At 40.7% G+C, this 14,983-nt stretch overlaps 1 protein-coding gene across 1 annotated transcript; it reads right to left on the reverse strand.

The window, feature by feature from the left end:
* Positions 1-152: 152 nt before the first annotated feature.
* Positions 153-6,387, reverse strand: LOC145894494 (fibroblast growth factor receptor-like). The gene is made up of 10 exons (XM_082983106.1): positions 5,973-6,387; positions 5,614-5,726; positions 4,196-4,336; positions 3,719-3,882; positions 3,378-3,470; positions 2,689-2,891; positions 1,857-2,006; positions 1,513-1,667; positions 1,215-1,352; positions 153-962 (listed from the first exon to the last, which is right to left on the reverse strand). Exons 1-10 carry the CDS (start codon positions 6,309-6,311, stop codon positions 680-682), a joined length of 1,779 nt encoding a protein of 592 aa, XP_082839232.1. The 5' UTR covers positions 6,312-6,387; the 3' UTR covers positions 153-679.
* Positions 6,388-14,983: the final 8,596 nt, after the last annotated feature.

Consider the following 14,983-nt stretch of genomic DNA (forward strand, 5'->3'; position numbering starts at 1 on the left):
TATTGTTACAGCAATAGTTCCGCTTAGTTGCGGAGAATGTTTGGACTGCATGCTCTGACTTTAGAGGCGGGTTGGACAATTGCTTGCGCATTTTGTGTCACACTAGTGTTATAGTCCAAATAGATGCAACAAAAATATGTACAACAGGGGTTTATTTACACATAAATTTCTTTCACATAATTCTTCGACAGTGGGCGGAATACTCTACTCAAACACAGAAATCAACTCAAGCACAGAACAAAGTTAAATTGTCGCTTTGTCACTCTTGTGTTATTGGTAGCATTTGGGGCACACCGTTTACTACACAAGATATTTGATTATTAAGCTACAGACAGTTATGCACACTGTTTCAACCATCAGTATGGTAACTGACGATGGTCTTGACTAACTAGCCAAACGAAGACTATTTCACTGACTTTGCAGTCGACGTCAATCGGTAACAAACTACCGGAGACGAACCACAGTAGAACACACTATGGCCAAGCAACCGCCTGAAAACCAGTCGTATCTGTGTGCACAACTGTTTGCAGCTCACTGGTCATTATTGGCTGATTGCTTGTACGTGCATTTGACTATGTTTTGGATTGAAATTCAGGTGTAAAATTACTACGGATTTTACGTGAAATTCTTGTGCACACAGTATCTCGGTAGGATATAGACCACCCTAGTCTCCAACTATTTAAACAATTTTATCAAAAGCAACGCGGAGATCGACCCCGGCTTGATGTCCGACATCACCATTAAACTGCGGGAAACGTTCTGTATTGTTGACTTCAAAGTTGGTGCCAGTGGACCAAGGTGTCAGATACTTGTCTCCGCCTGTTCCATCTAAGCTGTCAGTTGGCAAGATTTGTCGGTCCACTGTTCCATCACTTTTTACATCTCTTAGCTGCTCCTGGAGGTTGACGAAGGTCGGCCGGTTCATTGGCAACCACTGCCAACATTGTAGCATGAGGTTGTATCTACAAACATATTTAAACTTGTGGCCAACATGTGAAGTGGTGATACAAATGTTATGTTTTTGAAACAGCTTTAAACCAAAATTAATTGCCCGCGATACATACGTAAAACGTGCTAGACCGTGCTGTACTGTATGATAGCAAATTAATCAAATGTGCTCATGCCAACATGTATAGTCTTCTGTTGCTTTATATTTCAATGTTACAGTAAGGATTTCGTATTGATGCACTGAGCTCACATTTTCCAACACTTACAGATGATCGTTGCACGATGTGGGCTGTGGCATCCTGTACCCCTTTTCCAGTGAATAAAAGAGATGACTCTGTTCAATTTCAGGGTATGGCGTGGCACCCACTGTTACCATTTCGTAAAGTAATATGCCGAAAGACCACCTTGAAAATAAGAAAGCACTATTTGTTATGTGGTCGATTAGGCCAAATCGCCCCGGGGTCAAAAAGTACCCCGTCATCCACAAGGGTTTCACTGTCTGCCTGATTCTGTATTTTCTAGGACGGGCCCAGTGTGTTATATCTAATGATATAAACAACTTACACGTCACTCCGCCACGTAATAGGGACTTTCCCTCCCATCATCCGTTCGGGGCTGACCCACTTGAACGGAACTCGTCGTTCGGTGGCGCCCTTGATCATGCCGTAGCGGTAAACGTCGTTGGCCAGACCAAAGTCAGAAATTTTACACTGCATGTTCTGCAAAGTTTGGATGTTGCTTACGCATAGGAAACTGACAAAAACATTGTAAATTAATATCCATTACATGCAATTTCGAATCCTCATAAAATCAGTCACCGTATAGTGCAAGCTCAATGTAGCTGTGCCCAATTTAACACTATAAAAAATGAACGCCGGATAAACGTTTGGGTTTTTGGGGATACTTGCCTCTCCTACTAAAATGTTTCTGGCCGCGACATCCCCGTGAATAATCTTAGAGGAGGCGAGAAAATGTAAACCTCCGGCGATTTGTCGCCCAATCTGGTAGAGATTGGACTCACTGAAGTTGTAGATTGGATTCTGGTTTCTCTTGGATGCCTTAAAACCAAATTACGTATCTTGTGTATGGTCAATACTGTAAAGATCCAGCGCAGTAAATCTGTACTATGGAAAACTGCAGACAGCATCCATTGGCGTAGCTGGGGGACATGTAGGGACCATAGCTTCCTAACTCAAAAATACTCAGATTTTGGTTATTCGGTTTGACTTGTACTGAAAGCACGACTGCATGTTGTTTGCATTGTGCGTTGAATTTTGATCTGACCACTGGCAGAAACGCAACGGGGATTCCAGCTTTACGTCAGTAATCGCTGGGTTTACAGCGATTAAAATCGGAAAACCGAATTTTCCTACGTAGGTACCAGCATATTTGCTGACGTGAGATTAGGATTTCCATGATATGTGCGGATCACTCCTCCCGATCGCGTAAATGTCAACCTTGTCGGTTGCAAAAATTTCACTGCAACCCTGAAATCTTTGGTTTCCTTTTCCCCCTGACATTTTATTGATATTAATGCCCACCAAAAAGGTTATCATGCGGATCGACCGTTGTGGTTTGAATGGTTTTGGTTAGGAGCCGTTTGTTTGCCTCAAGATGTTAACACCCATGCTGTTTACAGCGTTATCCCGAGTACGACGCCAGGTTATGTAGAGAGGCGTTGCTGTCAGCAACTAATGTCCTGCATGGCGTCATAAATAAGAAAACGATTTCTATCCTAACCTCCCTGCAATCCCAGAGGAAATGAAGCAAATCCCCATATTTCATGTACGCGGTCACCAACAATGGTGATTCGCACTCGTTGTCCGCATCAAGCTTTGTCGTGCACACCCCAATGATCCCCATAATGGAGTCGTGCGGCCCAAGCGACATTAGGAGCGCCATTTCAGCCAGGAAATCCTCCCTGTATGCAACCGCATGAAGAGCTGCAAGAAAGCAAAGCCATTTGATTTACAAATTTTCGGTGAACATGAATTTGGTAAATGTTTCTCAGGTATAGGCTGGTTTGATTGGGGTAACGGTTGCTGGTAATAATACAATAAAGATCTTATAAAATTTCAATATATAACAACCACGTGTCAAAATGGAAAATAAATGTAACAGGCTATAAGCTACAAGTTAAATAGTAAAACTGGCTGAACATGTAGGCTGCTGTTGCCAACTACCTCCAAGTCACACTGAATAGCAATTGTAGCAAAACTTGGAGATTTGTGCCTCAGGTTTCTTACATGCGATATATTTAAATGTCTGCCAGGTGCCTGGCAACAAAGGCATCCGACAACCAAATCAATTTTCTTTAGATTTTTTTACGTAAATGCCCGACAAATTTATTCACAAATCGTGTCAAGGCTTGCAGAGTAAGCTTTGGAAATCTTTTAACGGCTGGTACTTTGCAACTGAATTGAAATAACCTGTCAACGATTTCACGGCAACTTCCTTTTTCGATCCAATGTCGTGCCAGGTTGCTCTGTAAACGACTCCAAAGTTTCCCCTTCCGAGTACGTCTGAAATTTAGTGATGAAACCCGTTATCTTAAATTGCCTGAGCGAGTCAAATCACAACCCGAGAAAAGTCTTAAGTAAGAGGTTGGTGTCAATGTTTATGGTTTTGATGACAAAGGTGAATTCATCGGTGCGGTTTCCATGATAGTTGTACGTTTATTTAATCCTAAACCTCAGAACGGTTTACGTTAAAGTTATTTTGGAAAAAGGCAAAATTCTTGCCCCAAACTATATATAAAGTAATGGCAAACCGTGTAAAGCCAGGTTGTTGCGATCTATTTCCCACTTTTGTCCAAATACAGGACCCATGTTGGTCATTTGAAGGTGGTTTTCGAACTGAGAGTAGTTTAGAAAAGGCGCCAGGTCTGCCAAAGATTCTCCGGCGACAAACCGCGATTGGTCAAATATGAGTCTCCTTTATACAACAACAAATATAAATATACCCATCATATTATGGCAGCTCTTGTAAGTAATATTAGAAAATCTGCCACTGAGTCTTTGTTGGCCATGAGATAAAAACTTTCGTTCAGAAAATAGTTTTTGTGAAAGGTTTGTCCAAAAATAGTAATCAATTCAAGGTGTTTGGAAGTTACCTATTGTCAATGCAGATTGGAATTACATACCACCAACTACATTCAATGACATCGACGGTGTGTAATCAAAATTAATCAAAAAAATGTACTTGCGCCTTTTGGTAATCCACCCACATATTTGTGTTGGAAACTTACTTTCTCATTCGTTCTCGTCGACGTCTGATGACGAAGAACATCAGAAGACACGCAGTGACCAAACCTGCGGTGCCCATAACAGCGATCACGGGGTTTTTCATATTCCTACAGCTGTTGTATCCATCACCGGTGTAACCCTCGCTGTAAAGAATATTTATGCACAAAAGGCGATCACTGAAACATAGTATTAAAATAAGAAATATAAACTAATGTTTTTTTTTAATGGCAGAAAGGTCTTGCCCTTTTTTAAGCCAATCGTGAATGCAACGCATTGTGGTGACATTTCAGTCGCAATCCGTTGCGTAACACCATAACCGAACAACCGACAGTGCAGCTGGCTCAATGTGGCGGAAATCATGTGAAATCAATACAGCCAGCAATAATGCTGAGCTCCAGACACTGTCTGGTGAGAGGGCTTCGGTTTAACGTTGTTATACAATGTTAAGCGAATTCCTTTGCGAGCGAATATTAGCAGTTTATTTAAAGGAAATTTCATCGACTTAAACTTTTACGGGGTCTGTGACTTCAGTGCATATGGCATTGTAACAAAAATGTCATCCACATTGCTATTTGGCCGCCGACAGCCGTTGGATCAAAATAATTGGTCGATATTGCCTATGGTCGCTACTTGGTTATAGGACGTGTATGGTTTTCGCAGAATCAAAATCCTTAAGCACTCATTTACATGCTTCAAATTGTCGACCTCGAAAGAGTTACTACCTCTGGTAATCCTTGTACCCGCTAATGCCTTACATGTTCCGCTATATGGCGGCAAAGCGCACGACAAAGGAAAGATTAAGCGTTCACTGTGAAAGGTTGAGAACCAGGTGCTGTTGTACCAGTCTGTGTAATTGTTAGCACCACAGCATCGCTCACTGACTTGCAGTTCGTCCCAGGCGTTTGTTACGCTGCTGTTGTATCCGTACCGGTGGTTTAGTGAACCCAGAATTGCAGCGTGTATCTTAGGCTTGTATGTCAAATCGTGCACAGCCGTCACAAAAAATAATGCGACGAAATCGACGATCAAAAGATAACACATTCTGTAATAATTTAAATTTACGTGTCAAGCTTTATTCTAGACTGTTTTATATATTTCTTTTGTTTGAAAATGCAATAACGTTTGGCCTATTATAAACTATATTAATATATGTCTACTGTTTGAAAAAGCGGTACCAAAACTGTGCGTCGTTTTGCGGAATCTGGTGTTTGTTATAACTTCATGAAAACAAATTTGTCACAAGTGACATGAATCTTTCCATGTGCTGGGTTGTAGGCAAAAAACTTGAAAGCATTGCTATAACCCAATCCCAAAGCCATACAAAACGAGTACACCATGCAGATATGGATTCTTTGACATTTAGGTGGGGCCGCAACCCTTCTGGCTAGGCCGATGGATAAGCAGTAACGGGAACACTCACCCTGTGGTAGCTGCTCTTACGCCCTTAGATGTTAATGAACCTTGTTGCAAAGTTTTCACCGCTGATCGAAATGGAACACAAGCTATCAGCAGGAAAGAAAGACCGTTGAGGAACTGTAAATTGTATGTTTTTGAGAATACGGTAATGGGTTTGCAAGACACAATCAAGTTGGAAGACTATGTACATATATTTTTACCCTTATCTAGTAGTTCTTTATCAGATATGTTTAGAGGGTGCGTTGAGTTAGTTATAAATATCCTTCACTACATTTGTGGCAGAAAAGAACACTATTCTACGACTATCTTTTAATAATAAAAAAAGGAAATTACTAAAAATTTTAAAAACAGTTATTTGCTTACTGCGCAAACTCCTGACGTACACAGGTGATTATCTTTCGATAAAACGCTTGCAGAATACCCCACGACCATTGCCCATCCCCCCACGCCCACCCTAAAAATGGCGGACAGATACAGAATCACGAAACATATAAATATGCCTGAATGTGCTCGGTCGTAATTCGTCTTGCAACCTAGCTTGGAAAGTGCAGTTAAAACTGAACCTTTTTCTGCTACAGTTCTGCTGCGGTCATTATGTGTCATAACTCGTTCAGTTACTGTTGCAATATCTTCTGGGTTGTGACTTGTATTGGTTTGCGGCTGCGGGTTGAACACAGAAGGTATTTCCATGGTCGGTTTCATTCTGCTACATGTGCTATAACTCAAAGTATTATTTGAACACTGCGCAATTCGAATGTGTCATGGCAATTTAAAGCGTTGCCCTGAAAAATAAATTTTGGAAAAGGTGAAGACACATTAGTATGCGTTTTGTTGCATATAAGACAGAATAATATTTTTGTTTGCGTTAACGAACACCTAATTTACTTTCCGACCATTGTTATGAATGCAATATTGAACGTTTTGCCACAAATTTCCAAAAACCAACTATATGCGCAGCGTTTTGTTGCATATAAGACAGAATACTCTTTTTGTTTGCGTTAACGAACACCTAATTTACTTTCCGACCATTGTTATGAATGCAATATTGAACGTTTTGCCACAAATTTCCAAAAACCAACTATATGCGCAGCGTTTTGTTGCATATAAGACAGAATAATATTTTTGTTTGCGTTAACGAACACCTAATTTACTTTCCGACCATTGTTATGAATGCAATATTGAACGTTTTGCCACAAATTTCCAAAAACCAACTATATGCGCAGCGTTTTGTTGCATATAAGACAGAATAATATTTTTGTTTGCGTTAACGAACACCTAATTTACTTTCCGACCATTGTTATGAATGCAATATTGAACGTTTTGCCACAAATTTCCAAAAACCAACTATATGCGCAGTTTCTGCTTTTAAACATACTTCGCTGTCTTGAAGTGTATTAAGAAAACCTGTTCAAACATTTGTGTTCACTCACAGCTTAAGCTGGTTTGACCAACCCTATATATAAACTTGTGTCCTTGCCGTTACTGTTGATCTACACACTAACAAACACAATATGGGCCCATATACTGCTCCAACATTCGAACACACAGATTGAATGTTTATCGATACGGCAAATTCGGCTGTTCCTTCAGTGTCTGTAACCATTCTCTCATCAAAACCCATTGTTAAGAATGTGGGTGTCGAATTTCAGTTCGGTTGTGTTTTTCTTCTACTTCAAACACGCCTTTCGGGGGCAACTATCAGTATTGTTACAGCAATAGTTCCGCTTAGTTGCGGAGAATGTTTGGACTGCATGCTCTGACTTTAGAGGCGGGTTGGACAATTGCTTGCGCATTTTGTGTCACACTAGTGTTATAGTCCAAATAGATGCAACAAAAATATGTACAACAGGGGTTTATTTACACATAAATTTCTTTCACATAATTCTTCGACAGTGGGCGGAATACTCAACTCAAACACAGAAATCAACTCAAGCACAGAACAAAGTTAAATTGTCGCTTTGTCACTCTTGTGTTATTGGTAGCATTTGGGCCACACCGTTTACTACACAAGATATTTGATTATTAAGCTACAGACAGTTATGCACACTGTTTCAACCATCAGTATGGTAACTGACGATGGTCTTGACTAACTAGCCAAACGAAGACTATTTCACTGACTTTGCAGTCGACGTCAATCGGTAACAAACTACCGGAGACGAACCACAGTAGAACACACTATGGCCAAGCAACCGCCTGGAAACCAGTCGTATCTGTGTGCACAACTGTTTGCAGCTCACTGGTCATTATTGGCTGATTGCTTGTACGTGCATTTGACTTTGTTTTGGATTGAAATTCAGGTGTAAAATTACTACGGATTTTACGTGAAATTCTTGTGCACACAGTATCTCGGTAGGATATAGACCACCCTAGTCTCCAACTATTTAAACAATTTTATCAAAAGCAACGCGGAGATCGACCCCGGCTTGATGTCCGACATCACCATTAAACTGCGGGAAACGTTCTGTATTGTTGACTTCAAAGTTGGTGCCAGTGGACCAAGGTGTCAGATACTTGTATCCGCCTGTTCCATCTAAGCTGTCAGTTGGCAAGATTTGTCGGTCCACTGTTCCATCACTTTTTACATCTCTTAGCTGCTCCTGGAGGTTGACGAAGGTCGGCCGGTTCATTGGCAACCACTGCCAACATTGTAGCATGAGGTTGTATCTACAAACATATTTAAACTTGTGGCCAACATGTGAAGTGGTGATACAAATGTTATGTTTTTGAAACAGCTTTAAACCAAAATTAATTGCCCGCGATACATACGTAAAACGTGCTAGACCGTGCTGTACTATATGATAGCAAGTTAATCAAATGTGCTCATGCCAACATGTATAGTCTTCTGTTGCTTTATATTTCAATGTTACAGTAAGGATTTCGTATTGATGCACTGAGCTCACATTTTCCAACACTTACAGATGATCGTTGCACGATGTGGGCTGTGGCATCCTGTACCCTATTTCCAGTGAATAAAAGAGATGACTCTGTTCAATTTCAGGGTATGGCGTGGCACCCACTGTTACCATTTCGTAAAGTAATATGCCGAAAGACCACCTTGAAAATAAGAAAGCACTATTTGTTATGTGGTCGATTAGGCCAAATCGCCCCGGGGTCAAAAAGTACCCCGTCATCCACAAGGGTTCCACTGTCTGCCTGATTCTGTATTTTCTAGGACGGGCCCAGTGTGTTATATCTAATGATATAAACAACTTACACGTCACTCCGCCACGTAATAGGGACTTTCCCTCCCATCATCCGTTCGGGGCTGACCCACTTGAACGGAACTCGTCGTTCGGTGGCGCCCTTGATCATGCCGTAGCGGTAAACGTCGTTGGCCAGACCAAAGTCAGAAATTTTACACTGCATGTTCTGCAAAGTTTGGATGTTGCTTACGCATAGGAAACTGACAAAAACATTGTAAATTAATATCCATTACATGCAGTTTCGAATCCTCATAAAATCAGTCACCGTATAGTGCAAGCTCAATGTAGCTGTGCCCAATTTAACACTATAAAAAATGAACGCCGGATAAACGTTTGGGTTTTTGGGGATACTTGCCTCTCCTACTAAAATGTTTCTGGCCGCGACATCCCCGTGAATAATCTTAGAGGAGGCGAGAAAATGTAAACCTCCGGCGATTTGTCGCCCAATCTGGTAGAGATTGGACTCACTGAAGTTGTAGATTGGATTCTGGTTTCTCTTGGATGCCTTCAAACCAAATTACGTATCTTGTGTTTGGTCAATACTGTAAAGAACCGGCGCAGTAAATCTGTACTATGGAAAACAGCAGACAGCATCCATTGGCGTAGCTGGGGGACATGTAGGGACCATAGCTTCCCTAACCCAAAAATACTGAGATTTTGGTTATTCGATTGTTCAATTATGGTTTGACTTGTACTGAAAGCACAACTGGTCGTTGTTTGCATTGTGCGTTAAATTTTGATCTGACCACTGGCAGAAACGCAACGGGGATTCCAGCTTTACGTCAGTATAATCGCTGGGTTTACAGCGATTAAAATCGGAAAACCGAATTTTCCTACGTAGGTACCAGCATATTTGCTGACGTGAGATTAGGATTTTCCATGATATGTGCGGATCACTCCTCCCGATCGAGTAAATGTCAACCTTGTCGGTTGCAAAAATTTCACTGCAACCCTGAAATCTTTGGTTTCCTTTTCCCCCTGACATTTTATTGATATTAATGCCCACCAAAAAGGTTATCATGCGGATCGACCGTTGTGGTTTGAATGGTATTGGTTAGGAGCCGTTTGTTATTGCCTCAAGATGTTAACACCCATGCTGTTTACAGCGTTATCCCGAGTACGACGCCAGGTTATGTAGAGAGTCGTTGCTGTCAGCAACTAATGTCCTGCATGACGTCATAAATAAGGAAACGATTTCTATCCTAACCTCCCTGCAATCCCAGAGGAAATGAAGCAAATCTCCATATTTCATGTACTCGGTCACCAACAATGGTGATTCGCACTCGTTGTCCGCATCCAGCTTTGTCGTGCACACCCCAATGATCCCCATAATGGAGTCGTGCGGCCCAAGCGACATTAGGAGCGCCATTTCAGCCAGGAAATCCTCCCTGTATGCAACCGCATGAAGAGCTGCAAGAAAGCAAAGCCATTTGATTTACAAATTTTCGGTGAACATGAATTTGGTAAATGTTTCTCAGGTATAGGCTGGTTTGTTTGGGGTAACGGTTGCTGGTAATAATACAATAAAGATCTTCTAAAATTTCAATATATAATAACCACGTGTCAAAATGGAAAATAAATGTAATAGGCTATAAGCTATAAGTTAAATAGAATAACTGGCTGAACATGTAGGCTGCTGTTGCCAACTACCTCCAAGTCACACTGAATAGCAATGGTAGCAAAACTTGGAGATTTGTGCCTCAGGTTCCTTATATGCGAAATATTTAAATGTCTGCCAGGTGCCTGGCAGCAAAGGCATCCGACAACCAAATCAATTTTCTTTAGTTTCTTTTACGTAAATGCCCGACAAATTTATTCACAAATCGTGTTAAGGCTTGCAGAGTAAGCTTTGGAAATCTTTTAACGACTGGTACTTTGCAACTGAATTGAAATAACCTGTCAACGATTTCACGGCAACTTCCTTTTTCGATCCAATGTCGTGCCAGGTTGCTCTGTAAACGACTCCAAAGTTTCCCCTTCCGAGTACGTCTGAAATTTAGTGATGAAAGCCGTTATCTTTAAATTGCCTGAGCGAGTCAAATCACAACCTGAGAAAAGTCTTAAGTAAGCGTTTAGTGTCAATGTTTATGGTTTTGATGGCAAAGGTGAATTCATCGGGGCGGTTTCCATGATAGTTGTACGTTTATTTAATCCTAAACCTCAGAACAGTTTACGTTAAAGTTATTTTGGAAAAAGGCAAAATTCTTGCCCCAAACTATATATAAAGTAATGGCAAACCGTGTAAAGCCAGGTTGTTGCGATCTATTTCCCACTTTTGTCCAAATACAGGACCCATGTTGGTCATTTGAAGGTGGTTTTCGAACTGAGAGTAGTTTAGAAAAGGCGCCAGGTCTGCCAAAGATTCTCCGGCGACAAACCGCGATTGGTCAAATATGAGTCTCCTTTATACAACAACAAATATAAATATACCCATCATATTATAGCAGCTCTTGTAAGCAATATTACAAAATATGCCACTGAGTCTTTGTTGGCCGTAAGATAAAAACTTTCGTTCAGAAAATCGTTTTTGTGAAAGGTTTGTCCAACAATAGTAATCAATTCACGGTGTTTGCAAGTTACCTATTGTCAATGCAGAGTGGAATTACATACCACCAACTACATTCAATGACATCGACGGTCTGTAACCAAAATTATTCAAAAAAATGTACTTGTGCCTTTTGGTAATCCACCCACATATTTGTGTTGGAAACTTACTTTCTCATTCGTTCTCGTCGACGTCTGATGACGAAGAAGATCAGAAGACACACAGTGACCAAACCTGCGGTGCCCATAACAGCGATCACGGGGTTTTTCATATTCCTACAGCTGTTGTATCCATCACCAGTGTAACCCTCGCTGTAAAGAGTATTTATGCACAAAAGGCGATCACTGAAACATAGTATTAAAATAAGAAATATAAACTAATGTATTTTTTTTAATGGCAGAAAGGTCTTGTCCTTTTGCAAGCCAATCGTGAATGCAACGCATTGTGGTGACATTGCAGTCGCAATCCGTTGCGTATAACACAATAACCGAACAACCGACAGTGCAGCTGGCTCAATGTAGCGGAAATCATGTGAAATCAATACAGCCAGCTATAATGCTGAGCTCCAGACGCTGTCTGGTGAGAGGGCTTCGGTTTAACGTTGTTATACAATGTTAAGCGAATTCCTTTGAGAGCGAATATTAGCAGTTTATTTAAAGGAAATTTCATCGACTTAAACTTTTACGGGGTCTGTGACTTCAGTGCATATGGCATTGTAACAAAAATGTCATCCACATTGCTATTTAGCCGCTGACAACCGCTGGATCAAAGTAATTGGTCGATATTGCCTATGGTCGCTACTTGGTTATATGCCGTGTATGGTTTTCGCAGAATTAAAATCCTTAAGGAATATAGTTTCTCTGCTATTGTCAATTAGTTAATAACTTAGTAGTTGGTGCGGGGTTTGTAATTAAGTTTCCTGCATTGTACAATATATCCCTTATACGTAGCTTTGGTACAAACAATGCTCTTAATTTTAAGTTTCACGGCAACAAGCAGACGATAAAAACTAACGAAAGCTAACTTACTCGCAAGAGCAATCATAACCCAGTTTTGGGGCTGGCCTGTCTTTGCATGTTGCAGCCGTGGCACATTTAGCTGTAGATCCATGACAGGCGTTGTAGTCTTTGCAGCCGGTCCCGCCAATGAACTGGTCCACCCCGTCACCACTGTATCCGGGTTTGCAGGTGCAGTTCAAAATAGAACGATCGTTGTTGAGAACCTCACAATATGCATGCGGATCGCAGTGACGTTCTTTCACAGTTTCGTCGACTGGACAGGGGTCCCAATCTAAACAGAATGATTTGATTGGAGTTTTTCCTGATCATTTTGCGGCTGAAATATATAAAGCAGAGTTCAAGAACCACCAAATGCATCAGAAACCTAATGCAAAATCAAGAAACGAGCCTTAAATACAAAAACGTTTTTCCAAGTGCAATATCAAAATGTAATCTTTGCGACACAGATATCACAAAACTATTATTAAGATGGTATTCTTTAGTTGGCCTTTTATTGCTATAATGATTATTTGTTACCTATTTCCTTCTGATGTCATATATTGGAAAACTTTTGAAACGTAAATCGTGATTAGAAATGATTTGTTAGATCTTAAGAATCGAATTCTCAAACCTGCAAAGAAGTATTCTAAGTATGCGCTGGATCCATAGTTTTGGCAATAGTGGTCCTTCCCTAGACAAACTTCATCCAGGTCTATGTACGCAGCCACGGAGAACAAGTATGTGGCATTCGGAGGTAGTTTTTGATACGTGAAGTTGAACAAAGTTTCTCCGTCCTGCGCTTTGATCTTTCGAAGTAAAACAGATGTAAGAAATTGGTCGGTTTCACCACGACGAGGTTAAATGTTACATGTACGAACAAATGTACTATTTTCACAAATGCATCTGGTATTTCAACTTCTATTCTAAGATCGATACGGTTTACTGTAATTAATGAAGTATTCAATGGAAAAACACTTTCGACATTGAAAGATTCCCTCGGTTGTCGTGTGTGCACTTACTACCACTGGTCTTGAGTATGCGTAATCCACTATGTAGCGCAAACGATACTCAGGAGGTAAACTGTTGGTAATAACATCGAGCATGTGAGGTGCTTTCCACTGCAAGACTACAGTTATTGTATGGTCTGTGTGGTTGCGGTACCAATTGACCATTGTGAAGTCTAGTGGTGGCCCCGAAGACGAAGTCAAGTCTAAATTAGAAATATATTGAACATGTTTTTTTGTAGTCAAAAAAACTCGGACATGGTAGACGTTGGTCATATTATTCTTAAAGTAATTAAAAGTAGTAGATATAAATTGTTGCAGCCTAAACAAGAAATGTACACTCACTACTCAGTAATTGTTCACTGCGACAATACTCGGAAGCTGCTTGCTCGTCGACAGGATGCTTGTCGATGAGGTGATAGCCACAAAACAGATACACGTCATGGCCATAATTCCTGTCTACGCCAATCATGCATCGGCCTCTATAAGCCATAATGTGGAATGTGTAGGAGCGACCGAACCGGATGGGAAACGTGATATTTGTTTGATTCTGAAAACAATCGTAAAACGTCTAGAACCAACGTGAATCCAAGACAGCACCTTTATGAGAATGTTTATGTCAATTTTGTAGTTGTTTGGGCAATTTTGCGTTTGTTTGGGCTGGGTGGAACAAGAAATTTTTCAGTATCTACAATTTAACATTCGGAACTTCTTGAACCTTCATGATTGTTTTTATCTGTCCCATTGGACATGGCCGGTCCACTTCTTCCAATGCAGTAACGCAACTTTCCGAGCTTGTGCAGTTCGTCACGTCCTCTGCTTCGCAAGGGTATTTGCACTCCACAAGTTCTCCTTCAACGTTTGTGACCCACATTTTCATGCCGATCAACGCCTGGCAGTATTCTTCCTTCTCATATTCGTTTTCTATTAACAAAATATGGTTGTAGAAATCATCGCGTGATTATAAAAACGAAGGCTCTCTGCTTTGTCGTTTATGAGCACTTTCCGCAGCACTTTATATAGATCTAACGATCTAAGTAATTCAATGCGAATCAGATTCAAGTGACCAATTTCCACTTAAGCGTAAGCAAGTGCTACATTATGCATGACAAAATCCTGTTTCATATGTTGTAATGTGCCTTGAAATGTTTTTTTGTTTTAAGTTTTGATTTGAGGTACTTGCCGTAGGCCAAAGTATCGTCGTCACTGTCAAAAAAGCAATACATGAATCCATCGTGATCGTCTCCTAAAACAAATCGATGTTAAAGCGATGGAGCTAATAATGCTTTTTAGTAATCGCAGACAGGGCCACAGTTTCTGCAAAATACCTTTCAGTAAAATTTTTTTTTTGCAGTCGTCAATAAGATAAAAAGTCTGCAATAAGACGTGTGCTTAGTTAAATGAAAATCTTTGAAACAACTCTGTGTAAGACTCTCTTGACACCTTCGCAGAGAATGCACAACAACATTACCCACATATGATCAGCATCTGTCTGCAGCTTATACACAATAACACTACCAACCCTTCACTGTCCAGTTGTAAGTAACGCTTAGTTTTGCGGTGGAGTGGTTTGTATGATCGGAAAGGTGAAGATTAGGGTAATAGAATGTCTCGACAACCATCA

This window comes from Ascidia mentula, chromosome 3 (assembly GCF_947561715.1).
Source record: "Ascidia mentula chromosome 3, kaAscMent1.1, whole genome shotgun sequence".
NCBI lineage: Eukaryota > Metazoa > Chordata > Ascidiacea > Phlebobranchia > Ascidiidae > Ascidia > Ascidia mentula.

Bases quoted from the DNA above. Each gene is read 5' to 3' on its own strand.
- LOC145894494 (XM_082983106.1), bottom strand. From the start codon at position 6,311: ATGAAACCGACCATGGAAATACCTTCTGTGTTCAACCCGCAGCCGCAA. The intron at 5,727-5,972 runs GTAAGCAAATAA...TACAATTTACAG, and splicing joins GTACGTCAGGAGTTTGCGCA to TTCCTCAACGGTCTTTCTTT. The intron at 4,337-5,613 runs GTGAGTGTTCCC...TATTCTTTACAG, and splicing joins GTAAGAGCAGCTACCACAGG to CGAGGGTTACACCGGTGATG.